This window comes from Megalobrama amblycephala, linkage group LG5 (assembly GCF_018812025.1).
Source record: "Megalobrama amblycephala isolate DHTTF-2021 linkage group LG5, ASM1881202v1, whole genome shotgun sequence".
Lineage (NCBI taxonomy): Eukaryota > Metazoa > Chordata > Actinopteri > Cypriniformes > Xenocyprididae > Megalobrama > Megalobrama amblycephala.
The window spans coordinates 40,455,417-40,473,018 of NC_063048.1; the positions used below are offsets into that span (position 1 = coordinate 40,455,417).

At 38.5% G+C, this 17,602-nt stretch overlaps 1 protein-coding gene across 1 annotated transcript in view; it reads left to right on the forward strand.

Moving 5' to 3' along the window:
* The first annotated feature begins 3,741 nt into the window (after positions 1-3,741).
* The window catches only part of mta1 (metastasis associated 1), a 62,502-nt gene continuing 48,641 nt past the window's right edge, over positions 3,742-17,602 (forward strand). Inside the window, exon 1 of the mRNA XM_048192298.1 lies at positions 3,742-4,073. Coding sequence (XP_048048255.1) covers positions 4,046-4,073 — 28 coding nt within the window. The 5' untranslated portion in view covers positions 3,742-4,045. The remainder of the gene's footprint in view (positions 4,074-17,602) is intronic.

A 17,602-nucleotide genomic window follows, 5' to 3' on the forward strand; every position in this document is an offset into this window, starting at 1 on the left:
GTTTACCAACATGCTGGGAAATTTAATTTAACTCAACTATTCTTTAAAAATGACTATTGCTTGCTTAAAATGAACCCAAAGTATGTTGGAAATTAACATTTTATTAATGTGTTTATTAAATGAACATGTATAATTAAGTTTAATGAATAACAATTAAACAATAAACATTTATTAGATTGCTTAATAATAAATGTTCATCTTTTGATTATTATTGTTCCCTATAGTAATTATGTGTCTGATTTTTAATTTCCATTATGGGTTCATTTTAACCCATATATATAGTAATTTTTAAACAATAGTTGAGTTAAATAAAACTGCCCAGCACATTAGGCAAACATTTAACCCAACTGCTGGGTTTGTCCATTTTTAACCCAACTTGGGTTGTTTTTGACCCATCATATTTTAGAGTCTATAGATAGAATGATTTAAATGATTACAGATAGAAAGGAATGGATGTCAAATGTTAATAAATTCTCATATTTTATTTGAGATTATTTCATGACCAGTTTACTATGCATGTGAACATGTGCCACCCACAATGCCTTTCTGAAAAGCGGTATTCTGCGTTTCCCTCAGACCAAACTTAGAAGAAGCTAAATCTCTGTAGTTGTGTATGCTGGGAAAGTATAATTATAAACTGGCTTTCGAGACTTTGAGCTTATTCCAAGGCTAGTGAACAAATAAATAAAACAAGACTTCAGTTTATAAAAATCTGGTTTAGTAACTGTCAACCAGTGTTTAGACTACTCGCTCAGAACTTAAACAGACTTAGAAACTACCACATTTCTTTATTATGTACCTGAATGTGCTTCAGGCTGAAAGACAGCTTTTGGTAGTCATTAAAAACATTTCGCCTATAGCTCCACAAGATGACCATTAGGCTTTTCACACTTGACATATTAACCTAGAGCCATTTTTAAGCCTGGGCTAATGAAATCCACTTGTCCATAAAAGTGGATACAAGAAGGGTTAACACCCATAAAATTGCAAATGTAAAATGTTATCAAGGGTTAAAAGAGGCTTCTGCCCGGGATTAATAAAATACATTAGACAGCTGAAAAAACCTGCATGCATTTCCACACCAGCAAAACTGATTGACCAAGGAAGTCTTGATAAGATAGTTAAAGGGATAGTTCACCCAAAAATGAAAATTATCCCATGATTTACTCACCCTCAAGCCATCCTAGGTGTATATGACTATCTTCTTTCAGATGAATCAGAGTTATATTTAAAAATATCATGGCTCTTCCAAGCTTTATAATGGCAGTGAATGGTGTCTGAGATTTTGAAGCCCAAAAAAGCACATCCATCCATCATAAAAGTAATCCATACAGCTTCAGGGGGTTAATAAAGGCCTTCTGAAGGGAAGCGATGCATTTTTGTAAGAAAAATATCCATATTTAACATCATAAACTGTAATCACTAGCTTCCAGTAAGGCCTTTATTAACCCCCTGGAGCCGTATGGATTACTTTTATGATGGATGGAACACACTTTTTGGGCTTCAAAATCTCGGGCACTATTCACTCCCATTATAAAGCTTGGAAGAGCCAGGATATTTTTTTAAACATAACTCAGATTGTGTTCGTCTGAAAGAAGATAGTTATATACACCTAGGATGGCTTGAGGGTGAATAAATCATGGAATAATTTTCATTTTTGGGTGAACTATCCCTTTAAGGGGCCTATGGGGAGACTAGCATTCAAAACACTAAATATATTGGTGACAAACTATGCTGATGTATCTTCATTGCCACAATCCCTTCCGAGATCACATACTGTCTGAGGTACGACATTTGAATAAAAATTACTGTTAAAAATGTATGTTTTCTGTAATATGAATGAAATCCAGACATACTCACCATGTCGCAACTGGTCATGTGACTTACAGCATCAGTTTCGTTTCACTTCCACTCACAACTCCTCATGGGATAGTAAAGAAGTGTCCATTAGATGTGCACTACATGCCAGAAATGGTCATCCGGGTACTTTTTGCATAGTGTTTAATGAACATATGAATTTCGGACATACTAGTCTTTTCATAGTAGGGAACTAGGCATATTCAGACTGTCTCTAACTATTGCTGGGCAGGTAAATCTGATTTTTTTTTTTCCTCAGAACTTTCTCTTACATACTGAGTAGACTAAAGATGTTTGCCTGGCGGGCAAAAACAAAACAAAACAAAACAAAACAAAACAAAACAAAACAATAGCTGCACCTCATTTCGAAGGCTGCGTCCTCCGGAGGTCAAATTTGAAGGATGCATACGTCATCAAGGTGGTTTTAATTAAGAAAAGTAACCGTTAGATTGCAAAGTAAGAAAGAAATTGCAGTATTTTACACTTCACAAGGAATAACATTCAATTTTATTATGGTTACTTTTCTTAAATAAGACATCCTTGATGACGTATGCAGCCTTCAAATGCGACCTCCGGAGGACGCAGCCTCTGAAATGAGACGCAGCTAATGCAATGCAGCAACGCAAACAACAACAACAAAAACAGATTTAAAGGATTAGTTCACTTTCAAATTAAAATTTCCTGATAATTTACTCACCCCCATGTCATCCAATGTCCATGTCCTTCTCTCTTCCGTCGAAAAGAAATTAAATTAAGGTTTTTGAGGAAAACATTCCAGGATTTTTCTCCATATAGTGGACTTTAATGGCCTCCAGACGGTTGAAGGTCAAAATTACAGTTTCAGTGCAGCTTCAAAGCGTTCTACACGATCCCAGACAAGAAATAAGGGTTTTTATCTAGAGAAACCATCACTTATTTTCTAAAAAAATAAATAAAAATTTTAGACATTTTAACCATTAATGATCATCTTGAACTAGCTCTCTTCTTCTTCTCTATTAGAATTCCAGCAGTGTAGACACTGCTAAGTGTATTACTGCCCTCCACAGGTCAAAGTTTAAACTAAATTATCATATACAATATGCTAGTGCAAGTATATAACAATTTAGTTCAAACTTTGACCTGAGGAGGGCAGTAATACACTTAGCAGTGTCTACACTGCCGAAATTCTAATAGAGAAGAAGAAGAGAGCTAGTTCAAGATGAGCATTTATGGTTAAAATGTATAAAATGTTTATTTTTTTTAGAAAATGAGTGATGGTTTCTCTAGATTAGACCCTTATTCCTCGTCTGGGATCGTGTAGAACGCTTTGAAGCTGCACTGAAACTGTAATTTTGACCTTCAACCGTTTGGAGTCCATTGAAGTCCACTATATGGAGAAAAATCCTGGAATGTTTTCATCAAAAACCTTAATTTCTTTTCGACTGAAGAAAGAAGGACATGGACATTGGATGACATGGGGGTGAGTAAATTATCAGGAAAATTTTAATTTGAAAGTGAACTAATCCTTTAACAGTGAAAAAGATTCCTATCAGAGTCTTTGTGTGGGCTCTTTCCTACTCACACCCTAGCAACCAGCCACACACCCTAGCAACCACATAGCAACATGCCCCAGCCAAATCATCACCAGAATATCATATAGACACAGGGATGCGATCTTTGGACTCATGGCATGATATCCAACACCATCACATTTTCATCTCAAACACATTATACTCCTCAGAGAGGAATTTCTTTCCTTGTCCTCTTATACTTGTTTAGTTTCAAACTCAGTCTGAGAGCAACAGTTGTTTATTTGTTTCATTTCGCCTCTAGTGGGTCCAAAGTAGTACAGCAATGGTTTGGTCATTTGAAGTAGGCGGGGAAACGCGAGTGATGCTGCCCATCCAGACCCCCATCCCCTCCCTCTCGCGCTCTCACCAGCCCCGTGGCCCGAGTCTCTGCTCCTGCGTGAGGATCCCGCTTTGTTGAGAAGGTGTTTCTAAACACGCGGGTTATTCTGAAAGAGATCCCTCACACCGCCCCGTGCAACGCGACTTCATAAAAATATGTGCACTGTCTCTTTAAGATCCCTTCACTAGTCCGCTTCGTATTGATCAATCCACCATTTTCCAGCGCACAGCACTCAGCGGCGGCGGCGGCGGAGAGAGAAAGCCCTACCTGGAGACGCCAGGCAGGACCGGGGGCAGTCATGGCAGCCAACATGTACCGGGTCGGAGGTAAGAGATCATGCTGGGTAAAAAATGTCGTGCCCTTTTGTGTGTGTCGCTCTCGTTCATGCCTTTTCGCAACAGGGCTTAGCAGTTTTTGGTTTGTCCTTCCTCTTTTATTTTTTAAAGTACTGTAGGACTACAGTGAGAGGATGATGATGGTGATTGCGAGCAGCGAGATGAAGAGGAACACTCTCGTTTCGGGACCCCGAGACTGTTTTTACTACTAACGGACGCTACATTTATTGCCGTTAGCATGATGTAGCGCGTGTCATTGAGTGTTAGTAACAAGCGGGTAACTCTTAAATTTACACAGAAGCGAAGCGTTGGGTTTCTTTAAAGTTAAAGTTTGAGCTGCACGCCCCACTTTAGACACTCTGACGGGTCAGAAACACTGGGAGAGGATGGTACAGTGTCAAATCTGTGTCTTGCTATTGACTTTTTATAGATATTGAAGGTAATGGATGAAGTGAGAAAGTTTTGGCACATAAAGTTTAAGACAGTAGATTGAGTCTAGTGACTCCAGATATAAAATATAGAATATAAAATGCTTTGTTTCAAAGAATTAACTTAATTGAGATGCATATTGGCATACCCAAATTGTTCTGTTTTCATAAAGAAAGATGATGCCAATAATGGGTCACATTTAAAAGGGGTTCACAATTCTCTAATAATGAACTCAATTAGAAACAGTTCATCCCTAAATGAAAATTGATCATGATGTTTCCAACCTGTATGACTTTCTTTCTTCCGCCGAGCACAAAAGGAGATGTTAGGGAGAATGACAGCCTCAGTCACCATTCACTTTCATTGGTTTTTCTATACAATGAAAGTGAATGGTGACTGAGGCTGTCATTGTGCTTAATATCTCTTTTTGTGTTCTGCGGAAGAAAGAAAGTCATACAGGTTTGAAACAGTAAATGATGGCAATGGCAATTTATTTATATAGCACACTTAAATGTTGTCCAATGTGCTTTACAATAGCTAAAAACACTAAGTAAACAGACCAAAAATTATTAAGCAATAAAACACATAAACAGAGAATTGTAAAAACATACCATAAAATGGACTAAATTGGTGCTTCAGCGTTAAAAGATAACAATAAAAGACAATGTACATGTAATATATGCCTTATCAAACAAATGTTTTCAACTTAGATTTAAAAACAGATAGAGATGGAGCCTGTCTAATTGAAATGGGCGAATCATTCCAGAGTCTAGGACCCAGAAAAGGCACAGTCCCTCCAACATTTTAACCTAGATTTATAAATAATAGTAAATAGTAAAGTATAGTAAATGATGCCAGAAGTTTCATTTTTGGGTTATCTATCCCTTTCAGTGATTGCATTTGGCTCAGGAACTGATTCCCTGTTGGTATCAATTATCCATTAGGATCCCAGCTATGCTGATTTAGGGAGAATGAATGTGTGCGTACAGTGTCCAATGTGTAATTATTGCTATAATGAGAGTATTTGGCTTGGGAAGTTTACTCTTGAGGCTGGAGAGATGATAAACTTGGTCTAACCTGAAGAAAAGCTGATCTTTGATCAGGAGCATTTTTAGCGAATTTACACTTTATGGTTTAACGTGTGAACATCCGATCGGCAGTCCGTAAATTCTTCTTTTCTGTCTGGATGTTTCTAGTGTTTAAACGTTTTTCTGTCAGATGGACTGGAGTAATATCTGCCACAGTTTTCACCACCTTTTAAAGGGATTGTTCACCCAAAAATTAAAATTTTGTCATTATTTACTCACCCTAATGTTGTTCCAAACACATTAAACTTTCGTTCATCTGCAGAACACGAGATTTATTTAATATTCTCTCATCGTTTTTGTCCATTGAAAGTTTAACAATTTGACACTTGTAAATGTAATCCGTATGAATCAAGTGGTTTAATCCAAGTCTTCTAAAGAGGCATGATCACTTTATAAGGTGATGACCATATTAAATTTCATATAGTATATAATCATTGATCAACACATTAAATCTGGTAAACACAAAAGCTCAACTGTACTTGCTTGAAGACAAACAAAACTCGTTTTGAATGGCATTAGGGTGAGTAAACGATGACATAATTTTAATTTTTGGCTGAACTATCCCTTTAAAGGATTAGATCACTAATGAAAATTTCCTGATAATTTCCTCACCCCCATGTCATCCAAGATGTTTATGTCTGTCTTTCTTCAGTCGAAAAGAAATTAAGGTTTTTGAGGAAAACGTTCCAGGATTTTTCTCCTTATAGTGGACTTCAACAGTTACCAACGGGTTGAAGGTCCAAATTAAATTCAGCTTCAAAGAGCTCTACATGATCCCAGATGAGGAATAAGGGTCTTATCTAGCAAAACGATTGGTCGTTTTCTTAAAAAAAAAAAATCAAATTTATATACTTTTTAACCACAAATGCTCATCTTGCACTGCTCTGCGATGCGCAACACATTATGTAATCATGTTGGAAAGGTCACGTGGAAGTAACAAGCAAGTATTTATAAAGCAAAAGTGCAAAGACTAAGTCAAACGGGCTTTACAAAAAAAAGGTAAAATGATGTTGGAAGAAAAAATGAGATGGAGTACGTCACGCGTGACCTTTCCAACATGATTACGTAATGCGTGGTGCATCGCAGAGCAGTGCAAGACGAGCATTTGTGGTTAAAAAGCATATACATGTTTTTTTTTTTTTTTTTTTTTTTTTTTCGAAAATGACTTGAAATGAATTGTTTTGCTAGATTAGACCCTTATTCCTTGTCTGGGATCATGTAGAGCTCTTTGAAGCTGACATTTGGACCTTCAACCCGTTGGTAACTGTTGAAGTCCACTATATGGAGAAAAATCCTCAAACTTAATTTCTTTTCGACTGAAGAAAGAAAGACATAAACATCTTGGATGACATTGGGGTGAGTAAATTTATCAAGAAATTTTAGTTCTCAAGTGAACTAATCCTTTAAGATGTTTCAATTTTGACAAACATTCATGTGAGCATATCACTTTTTGAAACGGCTGAATAATGCATACTGTTTCACAAACTATTCAGACAAAAATAGGCAGTATCGGGTCTGAAATAATCAGTATGCGGTTAGCAGATTCTGAACAGTTGCTGTTCTCACTGGACGGAGATGAATCAGAGGTTTGAGAATGCCTTCGTTCAGGACTTTAAGATCATTGCGTAAATATCTGTTACTCTGTTACACGCTCCTCCCAGTGTTTGCAACATCTTTGGCTGCTGAGGCTGAAAATGGCCCCAGGCGCTCCATCCAGCAGAGAGTCTCCAAGGGCCTCCATACCTCTGGCTACTGCATCACCTGATACATATCGACGACATCTGCTGCGCTCTCTCTCTCTCTCCGTTTCTCTTTTTCTCTCAACGGTCTAGAGTGGACCAAAAGAAGCACATTGACCAACCTCAGACTGGAATGAAGCCAGTTTTGCACAATTTTCCACCTCCATGTTCAGACCTCTGCTGTGCACCCTATACACTTAGCGCAGCCATACTAAAACTATCATTTGGATCTCGTTAAAGCACCCCAGACACCTTCTTGCGCTGAAGCATTTGTAATTCTCCTGATAGCTCCAATACAATCATGGTTTTCCTTTTGAGTGGATTTTGGGGTATTGAATTTGGAAGTGGAGCCACAATGGTTAAAACAATGCCCTGCAAGGGGAGAAACAAAGCCTTAGCGTTCTCTTCCTCCTTTGTCCTCCCTCACACTTGATGGAGAAGGTAGTCGGCCTGAATTCTCTCTCATTGAGCTAACGGCTTTTCTCTGGCTCTCTTTTCTTCTCCCAGAAGGGAGGCTTCTCCTAGACTCCAGCGTAGAATAAATGTGCCAAGAAAATCAGAGGGAAAAAAATTCAAAACAGACCACCATGAACAGCCACAGAAATGATGGAAATCGACTGCATTGCGATTGGTGGCGTTGAACTTGGCTCTTTTGGGAATGGGTTCAGGTTTGAGTAGGGAACCAGTGAATGAGAAACATAAGCTAATGGACAGGACACAGTGAGCAGAGGTGTATGGTATTTTGGGAAGCTGTGCCAGGTGTCTGCTATCTCTAATATGTGTCCGGTCTGTGCGGGTGTTCGCCCTGCAGTTGGTCATGGGAGTACTTGATGTATGATGCCACAAAGCAAGCAAATTTCAGATTTTTCTCTCTGGTACAATAGCCGTAGACTATTACGTGGTCCATTTTGAAAATGCATTTTGTTCTCCATCCACCTTGGGGAAAATGCAGTTGCTCAACTTTGTGCTGAAGTGAGCCTCGTTGAATCTTCTGTAAATCTGTGGCCAGGATCATCTGTGCCTGCAGAACTTTGCAGAAGGGTCAATGACGTGACTCTCCTTGTGATGGCATTTCTATTAAATTGTTCAAAAATATCTGAAAAATGCAATTCATTAATGCAGTGACTTGAATACGTCTTTTTTCTACCATGAACATGTTTTCAATTTCTGAATTAAGTTATGTGATATTTTTTTGAAGATCAGAATGTCATGGTGATACAACTGTTCTGATATCATAATGAGGATAAAAGCCTCATTAAAAGAATTAAGTTCTTGAAAAGAACTTAATTAGTTTGGCATAATCTTTTATTACTATATTTGTGCCCCTATTATGCTTTTTAGTTTTACGTTTCATGCAGTGTGTAATAGACCTTTCACCAACAGCTATAAGTTTTAAAAATCAAAGTGCACAATAAATAAAGTTATTGTCTCCTAAAAGAAGAATCAACACAAATCAACTCAAAACCATCAATGGTTGACTTTTTAATGGAGAATTTATATTTTAATGCAGTTATCACACTTATCTAATTTGACAATAAACCAGTTTTATTGATTGCAATAAAGTTAAAGCTAATGGGAACATTTGAATAAGAATTGCAGTTTCAGGGAAGCTTCAAAGGTCTCTACACAATCCCAGACGAGGAATAAGGGTCTTATCTAGCAAAACGATCTGTCTTTTTCAAAAAAAAAAAAAAAAAATGGATTTACTTTTTAACCACAAATGCTCATCTTGCTGCGCCACGCAGACGTTGGCGGAAGTACCGGTCCAGTGTCTACAAAGCGAACGTGCAAAGACTAAGGTTGCGTTCACACTTGTCATGTTTGGTTCGATTAAAACGAACCCTGGTGCGATTGCTCGGTTAGTGCGGTTCATTTGAACTTGTGAACGCTGCCATCCGAACCCTGGTGCGCACCAAACAAGCGGACCGAGACCGCTGAAAAGATGGGTCTCGATCCGCTTCCAAACGAACTCTGGTGCGGTTCGAATGATACATGAACGCAACACGGACCAAAGATATGTAAACGAACCAAAAACAGGAAGATGAGACCTTAAAAAGGACAGAATCCTCACGCATGTCGGTTTTTCTCGTCATAGACGCGAGTTTGTCCATCACAGGCATCAGACGCGCATCTCCACGCAGCAGATCGTTTGTGTGTCACGGATGGATTCCCGCCGCTGTTTTGACTCCTTTACACATTTTATAAACTCTTCACGAGTTTCCAGCTGGCCAAAATACCATCACATGCAGGCTACACACACACACAACAAACGCATTAACCTCAGCAAACAGCATTGTTTTGGATGTTCGGTAAGATCCGTCTCAAAATAGGCAATACATCATAAAATCCGACCAATCAGTTTGTGAATGTATCCCTGAAGGTTCGGTATCTTTTGGTTCGGTGATAAAATTGCCAATCTGAACGCTAATTGGACCAGGACTAAATGTTTTTTTTTCTTCTTTGGTCCAGACCAAATGAACGTGACCTTTCCAACATGATTACGTAATGCGTGACGCATCGCAGAGCAGTGCAAGACGAGCATTTGTTGTTAAAATGTTTTTAACTTTTTTTTTTAAAATTTTTTTTTTTTTTTTTTTAGGAAATTACCTAGATAAGACCCTTATTCCTCATCTAGGATCGTGTAGAGCCCTTTGAAGCTGCACTGAAACTGCAATTTGGACCGTTGGTAACTGTTGGTAGCTGTTGAAGTCCACTATATGGAGAAAAATCCTGGAATGTTTTCCTCAAAAACTTTTAATTTCTTTTTGACTGAAGAAAGAAAGACAAACATCTTGGATGACATGGGGTTAAGTAAATTATCAGGAAATTTTAATTTTGAAGTGAACGAATCCTTTAATATTGTCTTACAAATCAAAATCATGTGGTCAAACCAACATGCACGAAAAAAAAAAACTAATGAGTGACAAATAGGGAATACAAGTCTGGATTTCCTACAGGTCGTGTGGTTGTGTGGTTTGACTTCCCAAAAAAAATGAATATTTATGAATTATTAATCATTTATAATTTATGATGTTAGTATTTCTTTTTTTAAAGGCTTTTTCCCCTTTTAAAAACGTTGAAAAAAAAAAAGTTTTTAGAATGATTGATTAATGAGTGCTTTTAGGGCTGCATGTTTTATCGCGATTAAATCGCATGTGATTTGGCAAAGGCTGCGATTATTTTATGCGCAGCTTGTCAGAGCTGTACGGCTCTGTGATCAGTAGTAAATGCTGCTCCATCTGAAAGCCAGAGGGCGCTCTTGTGCAGAAACCCCAAATATGGCCTGCCGCAGAAGAAGATTGTAGCTGAATAGAGGGTATGCATTGACGTCACTTTCCTGCCGGAACGCGCTCCCTCAGCTGGACTGAGTGGCAAAAGAACCTTCTGCGTGACTGGATTTAATAGAGGAAACTGCGAAAATGCGAGTAAAACTAACGAATTACACTAAAGGTTGGGCTCGAAAGTGTTCCTTACAACTTGTCAAATAAACCTAATCGATGGATATTGACATGCAGCCAGGAGTTTCCTGACATTTATATGTGCCTGATTTCGACGCCGGGGAAATACATAAAGCAAATCTGCCTGTGAATATTTTATGTAACTACAATATAGGTAGGTTTAATAAACACACAACTGCCTTATTCTGTGTAAGAAGCCACATCATCTCACAGAAGGATGCTCAACTGTCATTATGAAGAGAGTTTGGAGTAAAAACAGCCATACTTCATTGACAAGCTGTGCATAAAAAAATTATCGCAGGCTTTGTGTTTTCATAATCTCACAAAGAATCACGTTTAAGCAATAATCACGTTTAAGTTCAATGATATTTTTCATATTGTGCAATAAATAGTGCATTCCTAATTGCTTTTTTTTTTTTTTTTTAATATATAAAACCAATATTAATTCAAAGAGTACATTACGAACATGGCACATTTTAAACTATTTTCCTTTTCTTTATAGTTGGACTTAACTCAAGAGATAGCTCAAGAGATTTCAGTAGAATCGGACATGCTCCTCATCCAAAAAGTTCAACTCATAACTGATGCTAATTGCTAATTTGAATATGTATATTGATAATCCATTCCACAGAATTCTTCGGATTTTGCCTCAGAATCACAGCTGAAGATGGAGAAAAAAGTTCCCATATTCTTCCTGGGCTTTTTGGTATTTCAGAGTGTACAAAGCAAGACAACAGCGATTGTAGTTCTGTAATATTTAAATACAGTTAATGATGGCATTACAGAAACAAGCAAGTTGTCTTTGCCGAGCAAAGCATCAGTCCATTCTGCTCTGAGCGCTGCGGAGTCCTGAAGCACCTCCCCAGGAGAAGTTATCTCTCTAGTACAGTTGTGTGATTGACAGTTAAAACAGCAACATTATCATTTATTCAATAGTTGCTCAGCTGGCAGAGACTCTTTAATGAGATGAGTGGAATGGTGTTGTTTCTGAGAAGATGCTCAGAGGATTAGCTAAATAACCAGTTTCTGCCATTACTTTTGCTTTATGATAAAGTCTTTAAATCGTATTGATTTTTCAAAATTGATTTGAACCTTGATCCATTAGCATAAAAAAATGCCTGCAAGCTGATGCTGCATTCTTAGCAAACTTAATCTGGTGTTTTCATTCATTGCTCATTATGCTTATTTTGCCCTGACAGTGTTTGCACCTGTCTTACTCCATGACCTTACCAAACTCAATACTATGTAACTTTCTGTCCTAATGACTGTGATGACAAATAATGCATTTTAGCTCTCTATTTTTGCCTCGTCGCACTGGGATGTTCCACTAACAGTGAAATCTAATTGTTCCAAATAAGTCAGAATTGATCCATTTACTTTATACTGCACATTCCTGAACTTATTGTGCATGATTCATTTAAAATGCTGCTGTGCTTTCCTTTTTGACCATTGTCAGCCACGTGGGTTTTGGGATTTGTTAACCAATATCCAAATAGCTATTTAGGCTATTATTATGAAATTCAAGCCTTTTAAAAGGACTTATTATGCCCCTTTTACAAGATGTAATATAAGTCTCTGGTGTCCCCAGAATGTGTCTGTGAAGTTTCAGCGCAAAATACCCCACAGATTATTTATTATAGCTTGTCAAATTTGCCACTATTTGGGTGTGAGCAAAAACACGCCGTTTTTGTGTGTGTCCCTTTAAATGCAAAAGAGCTGCTGCTCCCGGCCCCCTTTCCAAAAGATGGCGGAGCTTTAACAGCTCAACAACAACAAAGCTGGAGAATCTCACGCAGCCAAAATGAGGATTGTCAGTAACGGTGTTCAGCCTTACATTGTTCAAACCGGAGTCGACACTGATGGATGAAGTTACAACGTTTAGAATGAAACTGAATGGTTTCTGAATGGTTAGTGGATAAATGTATGTAGTTGCTGTGGAGTTGATTCAACTCATCGACTAGCATGTGTCGTCATGTTAATCTTTGTGCAAATCCAGTGTTGAATTGACCCTCGTTTGTGAAGAAGTACAGTGTAAAATGACGGCATGACAACAACACTCTACTACAACAACTCTTCCTCTTCTCTAAAGCAGCCCAACATGGCCTCACCCCCTTTGTTGCGTGTTCTTGGGGGCGGGGTTTATGTAATTTTTGGGGTTTGTGATTTAACTATCCCTGGAAGAAGCTTATTGTAGTCCTTGAAAAGGGATTTTTGTAAAAGAAAATATCTTTGAGATCCACCTTGGGTATACTTGAAATGCCCTCACAGTTGAACTTGACCTTCAGCCTCCATCTTTCAGTCAAAAAATCATCCTCAAAAACTGATGTTGGCTGTGTTTCACGCTCATTCATGTCTGGCTTCATTGTGGAGTGGAAGACGAGTTTTTACAATCCAACTAATTACCTATGAATAAAATAAAGTGTCAAAATCAAGCATTTTATTTCTCTTTGAATATCCCTTTTCAGTGAAAGCGAACTGTAGTGAATGAATGCCATTTGATGTTGACTTTAAACATCAAACATGTTTTTTTTTTTGTCGCTTCATGCTGCTTTTTTGCTTTTAGTGTGGACAGAAAAGTGACTTGCAACTGAATGCTTGTCACATAGTGGACATTGTGTCAGGATCTTTGTGTTTATGAAGGTGGGACAATTACAGACCCTGCAATTTCACACACAAAGCCTCGTTCTCTTTCCTTTAGAAGAGTCTCGTCTGAAAGACCAACACAAACAGCCAAGAGGAAAAAAATATGTTTTAGTCACATGACATCAGTTTGTCAACGCCGTCATTTTGCAATAGTTTATCAACATTTAGAAAATATCGTAAAAGATTTGTGCAATGTGCAATCCCTACTATGTTGTTATATAAAGTGAATCATTTAGGGTGTATCGTGATCTTTGTCTTTGAGTTCCTGGCTTGAAACCAGCAGGTTTGTCTGGTGCATTCCGGCCCACCACTGGTTTTTCCCTTGGTAGAAAGACACGCACTGGTTCCGTATTGTTGGAGAAGGTGTTGTATAACTCAAATCCCTGAGCCGGAGGCAGAGAGCAAGAATAACCTAAGAGCTTCACTAATGCTCTGTGTATGTGTTTGGCGCATAAGCTTGAATTAACTGGCATTGCCATAGTAACGGATGTCTCGTGGGTCCCGGTCTGATTGTCCTAAGACAGGGATTGAATGGCCTCTGTACACTCCGAGGACCTGTGCAGGCTGGGGTCTCCTGCAGCGTCTGGGCCACGGAGACCTCTTCCTCTGAGTTGAGGTCAGGGCAGCTTACACTTCCTGAAGTCCAGCCTGACTGCATGTGGGCCTGTCGATTTAATGAAGTCGAGAAGATTTATATATTTTACATTTTGAAAATATTCATCCTTAGTTTGTCCTTTTAAACTTTTTTTTTTTTTTTTGTGTGTGTGTGTATCTTGTACATATTCATCCCTAACCGTACGGTACGGACATCATGGTTTGGTTCATACAGTTAGACGACGAATACAGTCAGTCACAGCCGATCCACACTCCAATTCAGAAGGGGGTGTGCGCGGTAATGCAACACTGTTTGCTAACCACCACAACGGGAAAAAGAGCAGAAGAAGAGCAGCCCATGTGTGACTGTTTTGCCAAGTCGTTACATTAACACTGTTGCTGCAGATTGTTTTTTATCTACGTGGGTTGAAGCAACCCCAAATAACATGATATTTAGCCCATGGAATGTGAACTGTGGATTTTACCGGAAATCCGACTGGGCTAGTTTTGAGTAGCAATTGGACGGGTTTTGTTGTGAAAACCTGGCAACCCTGATGTGCGAATGACTGTTTGAAAACAAGTCCACTAGATAGTGTGCACACATTGAATGCATCTTTCTGTGCTCATGGACAAAGGAGAATACTTTGAAAGGCTTGTGAACTCAACTGTGTGCGAAGCGGAACGTGGAAAATTAGGTGTAGGAAGGTTGGGCTTAAGCTTTGAATGTTTAAATATAGTTTAAGTGGAGCAAATTGTAATGCACAAGTCTTATTGGTCCCACTTTATATTAAGTGGCCTTAACTACTATGTGCTTAAATCAAAAAATAAGTACAATGTACTTATTGGGTTCATATTGAATTGCAAAACACTTTTGCTGCTATTGAGGTGGGATACGGGTAAGGTTAGGGAAAGCTTTGGTGGTTTGGGTAGGTTTAAGGGTAGGGATAAGGTGTAAGGGATGGGTCAACAGTGTAATTATAAATGTTATTACAGAAATTAATTACAGATGTAATTACATGCAGGTGTTTTTAAAATATAAGTACAATGTAAAAACATGTATGTACACAATAAGTGCATTGTATCAAATTATTAATTTAAATGTAAGTACATAGTAGTTAAGGCCACTTAATATAAAGTGGGACCGTTTTATTTTTCAATATTCTATTTATTTTGTACTTTTATAACACAAGATGCTTTTCAGTTTTGAAGCTGATTGTGACCAAATACCTTTTTTGTTTTTTATCAGCCCTGCAAAAAATATAACCTATGCAAGAGTGCATTCTGTTTACGGCTCACTAAAGGAGGGTGTACTGTACTAACTAGGGGACTAAACACCGTTAGATGGAACAACCTGTGATTTGCACTACTGTCTGTTCAAAATAAATGAATCCTAGCATTGTGGATTTGTTCCTTTGTCCGGTAACACTTTTATTTTAGGGTCCAATTCTCACTTGCTTGTTAGTATGCATATTACCAGGATATTGGCTGTTTATTAGTACTTATAAAGCACATATTAATGCCTTATTCTGCATGACCATATTTTACATCACATAATCCTACCCAATAACTAAACTTAACAACCTTACTAACTAATAAGCAGTAATTAGTGATTTGAGGCAGAAGTTAGTTAATAGTGAGAATTGGACCCTAAACTAAAGTGTAACCATTTGTATCGAAATCGTACTGAACCGTGACCCCAAAAGTGAGGTACGTACTTCTGTGTACCGTTACACCCCTAGTATATTGTATCTATGCATCGCTATTTTTATTTTTTTAAATATTGGCTTCTCTGTTATATCTCTCGCTCTTTGTCTGTCTCTCTTCACTCAACTTCCTCTGGCCTGGTTAGATTCCCTGCACTTAACTCTCTCCCTCACTCTCTTTCTGTCTGTCTTTCTTTCACCCTCAGTCTCAGTAAGGCTCGGCAACATGCACGGATTGGATCACAGGAAATTTGACTGCACTGTGATGTCACAGGCTGTGTCGCTTGCTGATTGGTGGAGGGATGGGGGCACAGCATTCGCTGTGGGCACAGGCAGGCGGAGATGGCAGGAGGCTTGTCAGAAGCTGTGAGAGACAGCACTGATGCCTTCAGGTCTTCTGTACGCTCTCCGCTGTAGGTTCTCCTCCTGGTTCTGTGTGAGGCTCCGACTCCATGTCAGGTTTTGCTCCGGCCCGGGAGGCCTCTGGTAGAACTTGTACTCATTAAATAAGCAGCAAAGAGGTGCGGCCCTAGTCTTACGCACACTGTGTATGTCAATGGTTCACAACCCCTTTTGGTCCACAGTCAATATTTTTAGGTTAGGCAAGTTCTTGAGATCCCAACACCTTAGTTACATCACAGACTTAAGCTGTACCCTTTAGGCAGCAAACGACATTCATAAGATTAACAGCACATTGTACTATTCGGTCATTTTCATTATTCATAACTTGCTGGTTTTTTAGCATCTTTAAAAAATGAGACCTCTCAGTTTTGCTCTATTAAGCTTTGCCGTTCTGCAAGAGTGCATCCCGTCCCCATTTTAAGTCCAAGGACCCCAAATATGATGATCCCCTTTTGAGAGAGAACAAAATCTGTTTTTAAATTTTAAAAGTCGGATTTGTTTGTGTGCTTTAAAAGTACATAGATCTACATCGCTGGCGTTCTGGTTTTTGTGTTCGTTTATTGTCAGTTGTCAGTTGTAGTAAACTATCCGTCTGAAAGTCTGAGTAAAGTGCTACAGACCAGCCAGCATTCACTTCTTGGTGGATGAAAAAAACAACAAACGGGAGCATACAGGAACCTCCCAGTTTTTCCAAGACAACATTAGGTCATCGAGAACCAAAGCCACTTCCTGTCTCTTTACAGCCAATGGTGCCATAGACCGAACTTATTTAAACAGGACATATGAAGGGCCAGCACTGTGTGCTCTCCAGGCCTGACTGTATAAAGTGACAACAAGTGATAAAAGCTATCTGTTACATTGACATCTAAGTTTCATCCTAATCAGCCGTGACACGACGAGTGGTTGCGTGCCGGTTGTTTGGTGACTTTTTCTTTGGCAATGAGCTTGGCAGAAACACCCTGCATAAAATGTCATTGGTCTAAAATCCTGCTCCATATAAAACGGCATTAAAGGGGTCCATTATATATAAACATTATAATGTGTAATGTTGCTGTTTGAGCATAAACAGCATCTGCAAAGATACGACGCTCAAAGTTCAGTGCAAAGGGAGATATTTTCTTATACAGAAATCGCTTTTTAAGGACGACAACGGGCTTCTTCTCAGGTTGGTTTGGCTCATTTGCATTTAAAGGGACACACGAAAATGGCGTGTTTTTGCTCACACACAAACAAATTTGAAAAGTTATAATTATCTGTGGCGTATTTTGAGCTGAAACTTAACATGAATGTCAACAAACAAAAATCGGCACACTGCCACTGCTGCTCTCAAAATGTATTCAAAAGACAAAGTTTCGACCGAAAAGGTCTTCGTCAGGTCAGACAGTAAATAATCAAAAGATGACAGTTTCTTATTTTATCAACATGGTTAAACAAACCTGATTCATTTTTATCACAGATAAACTT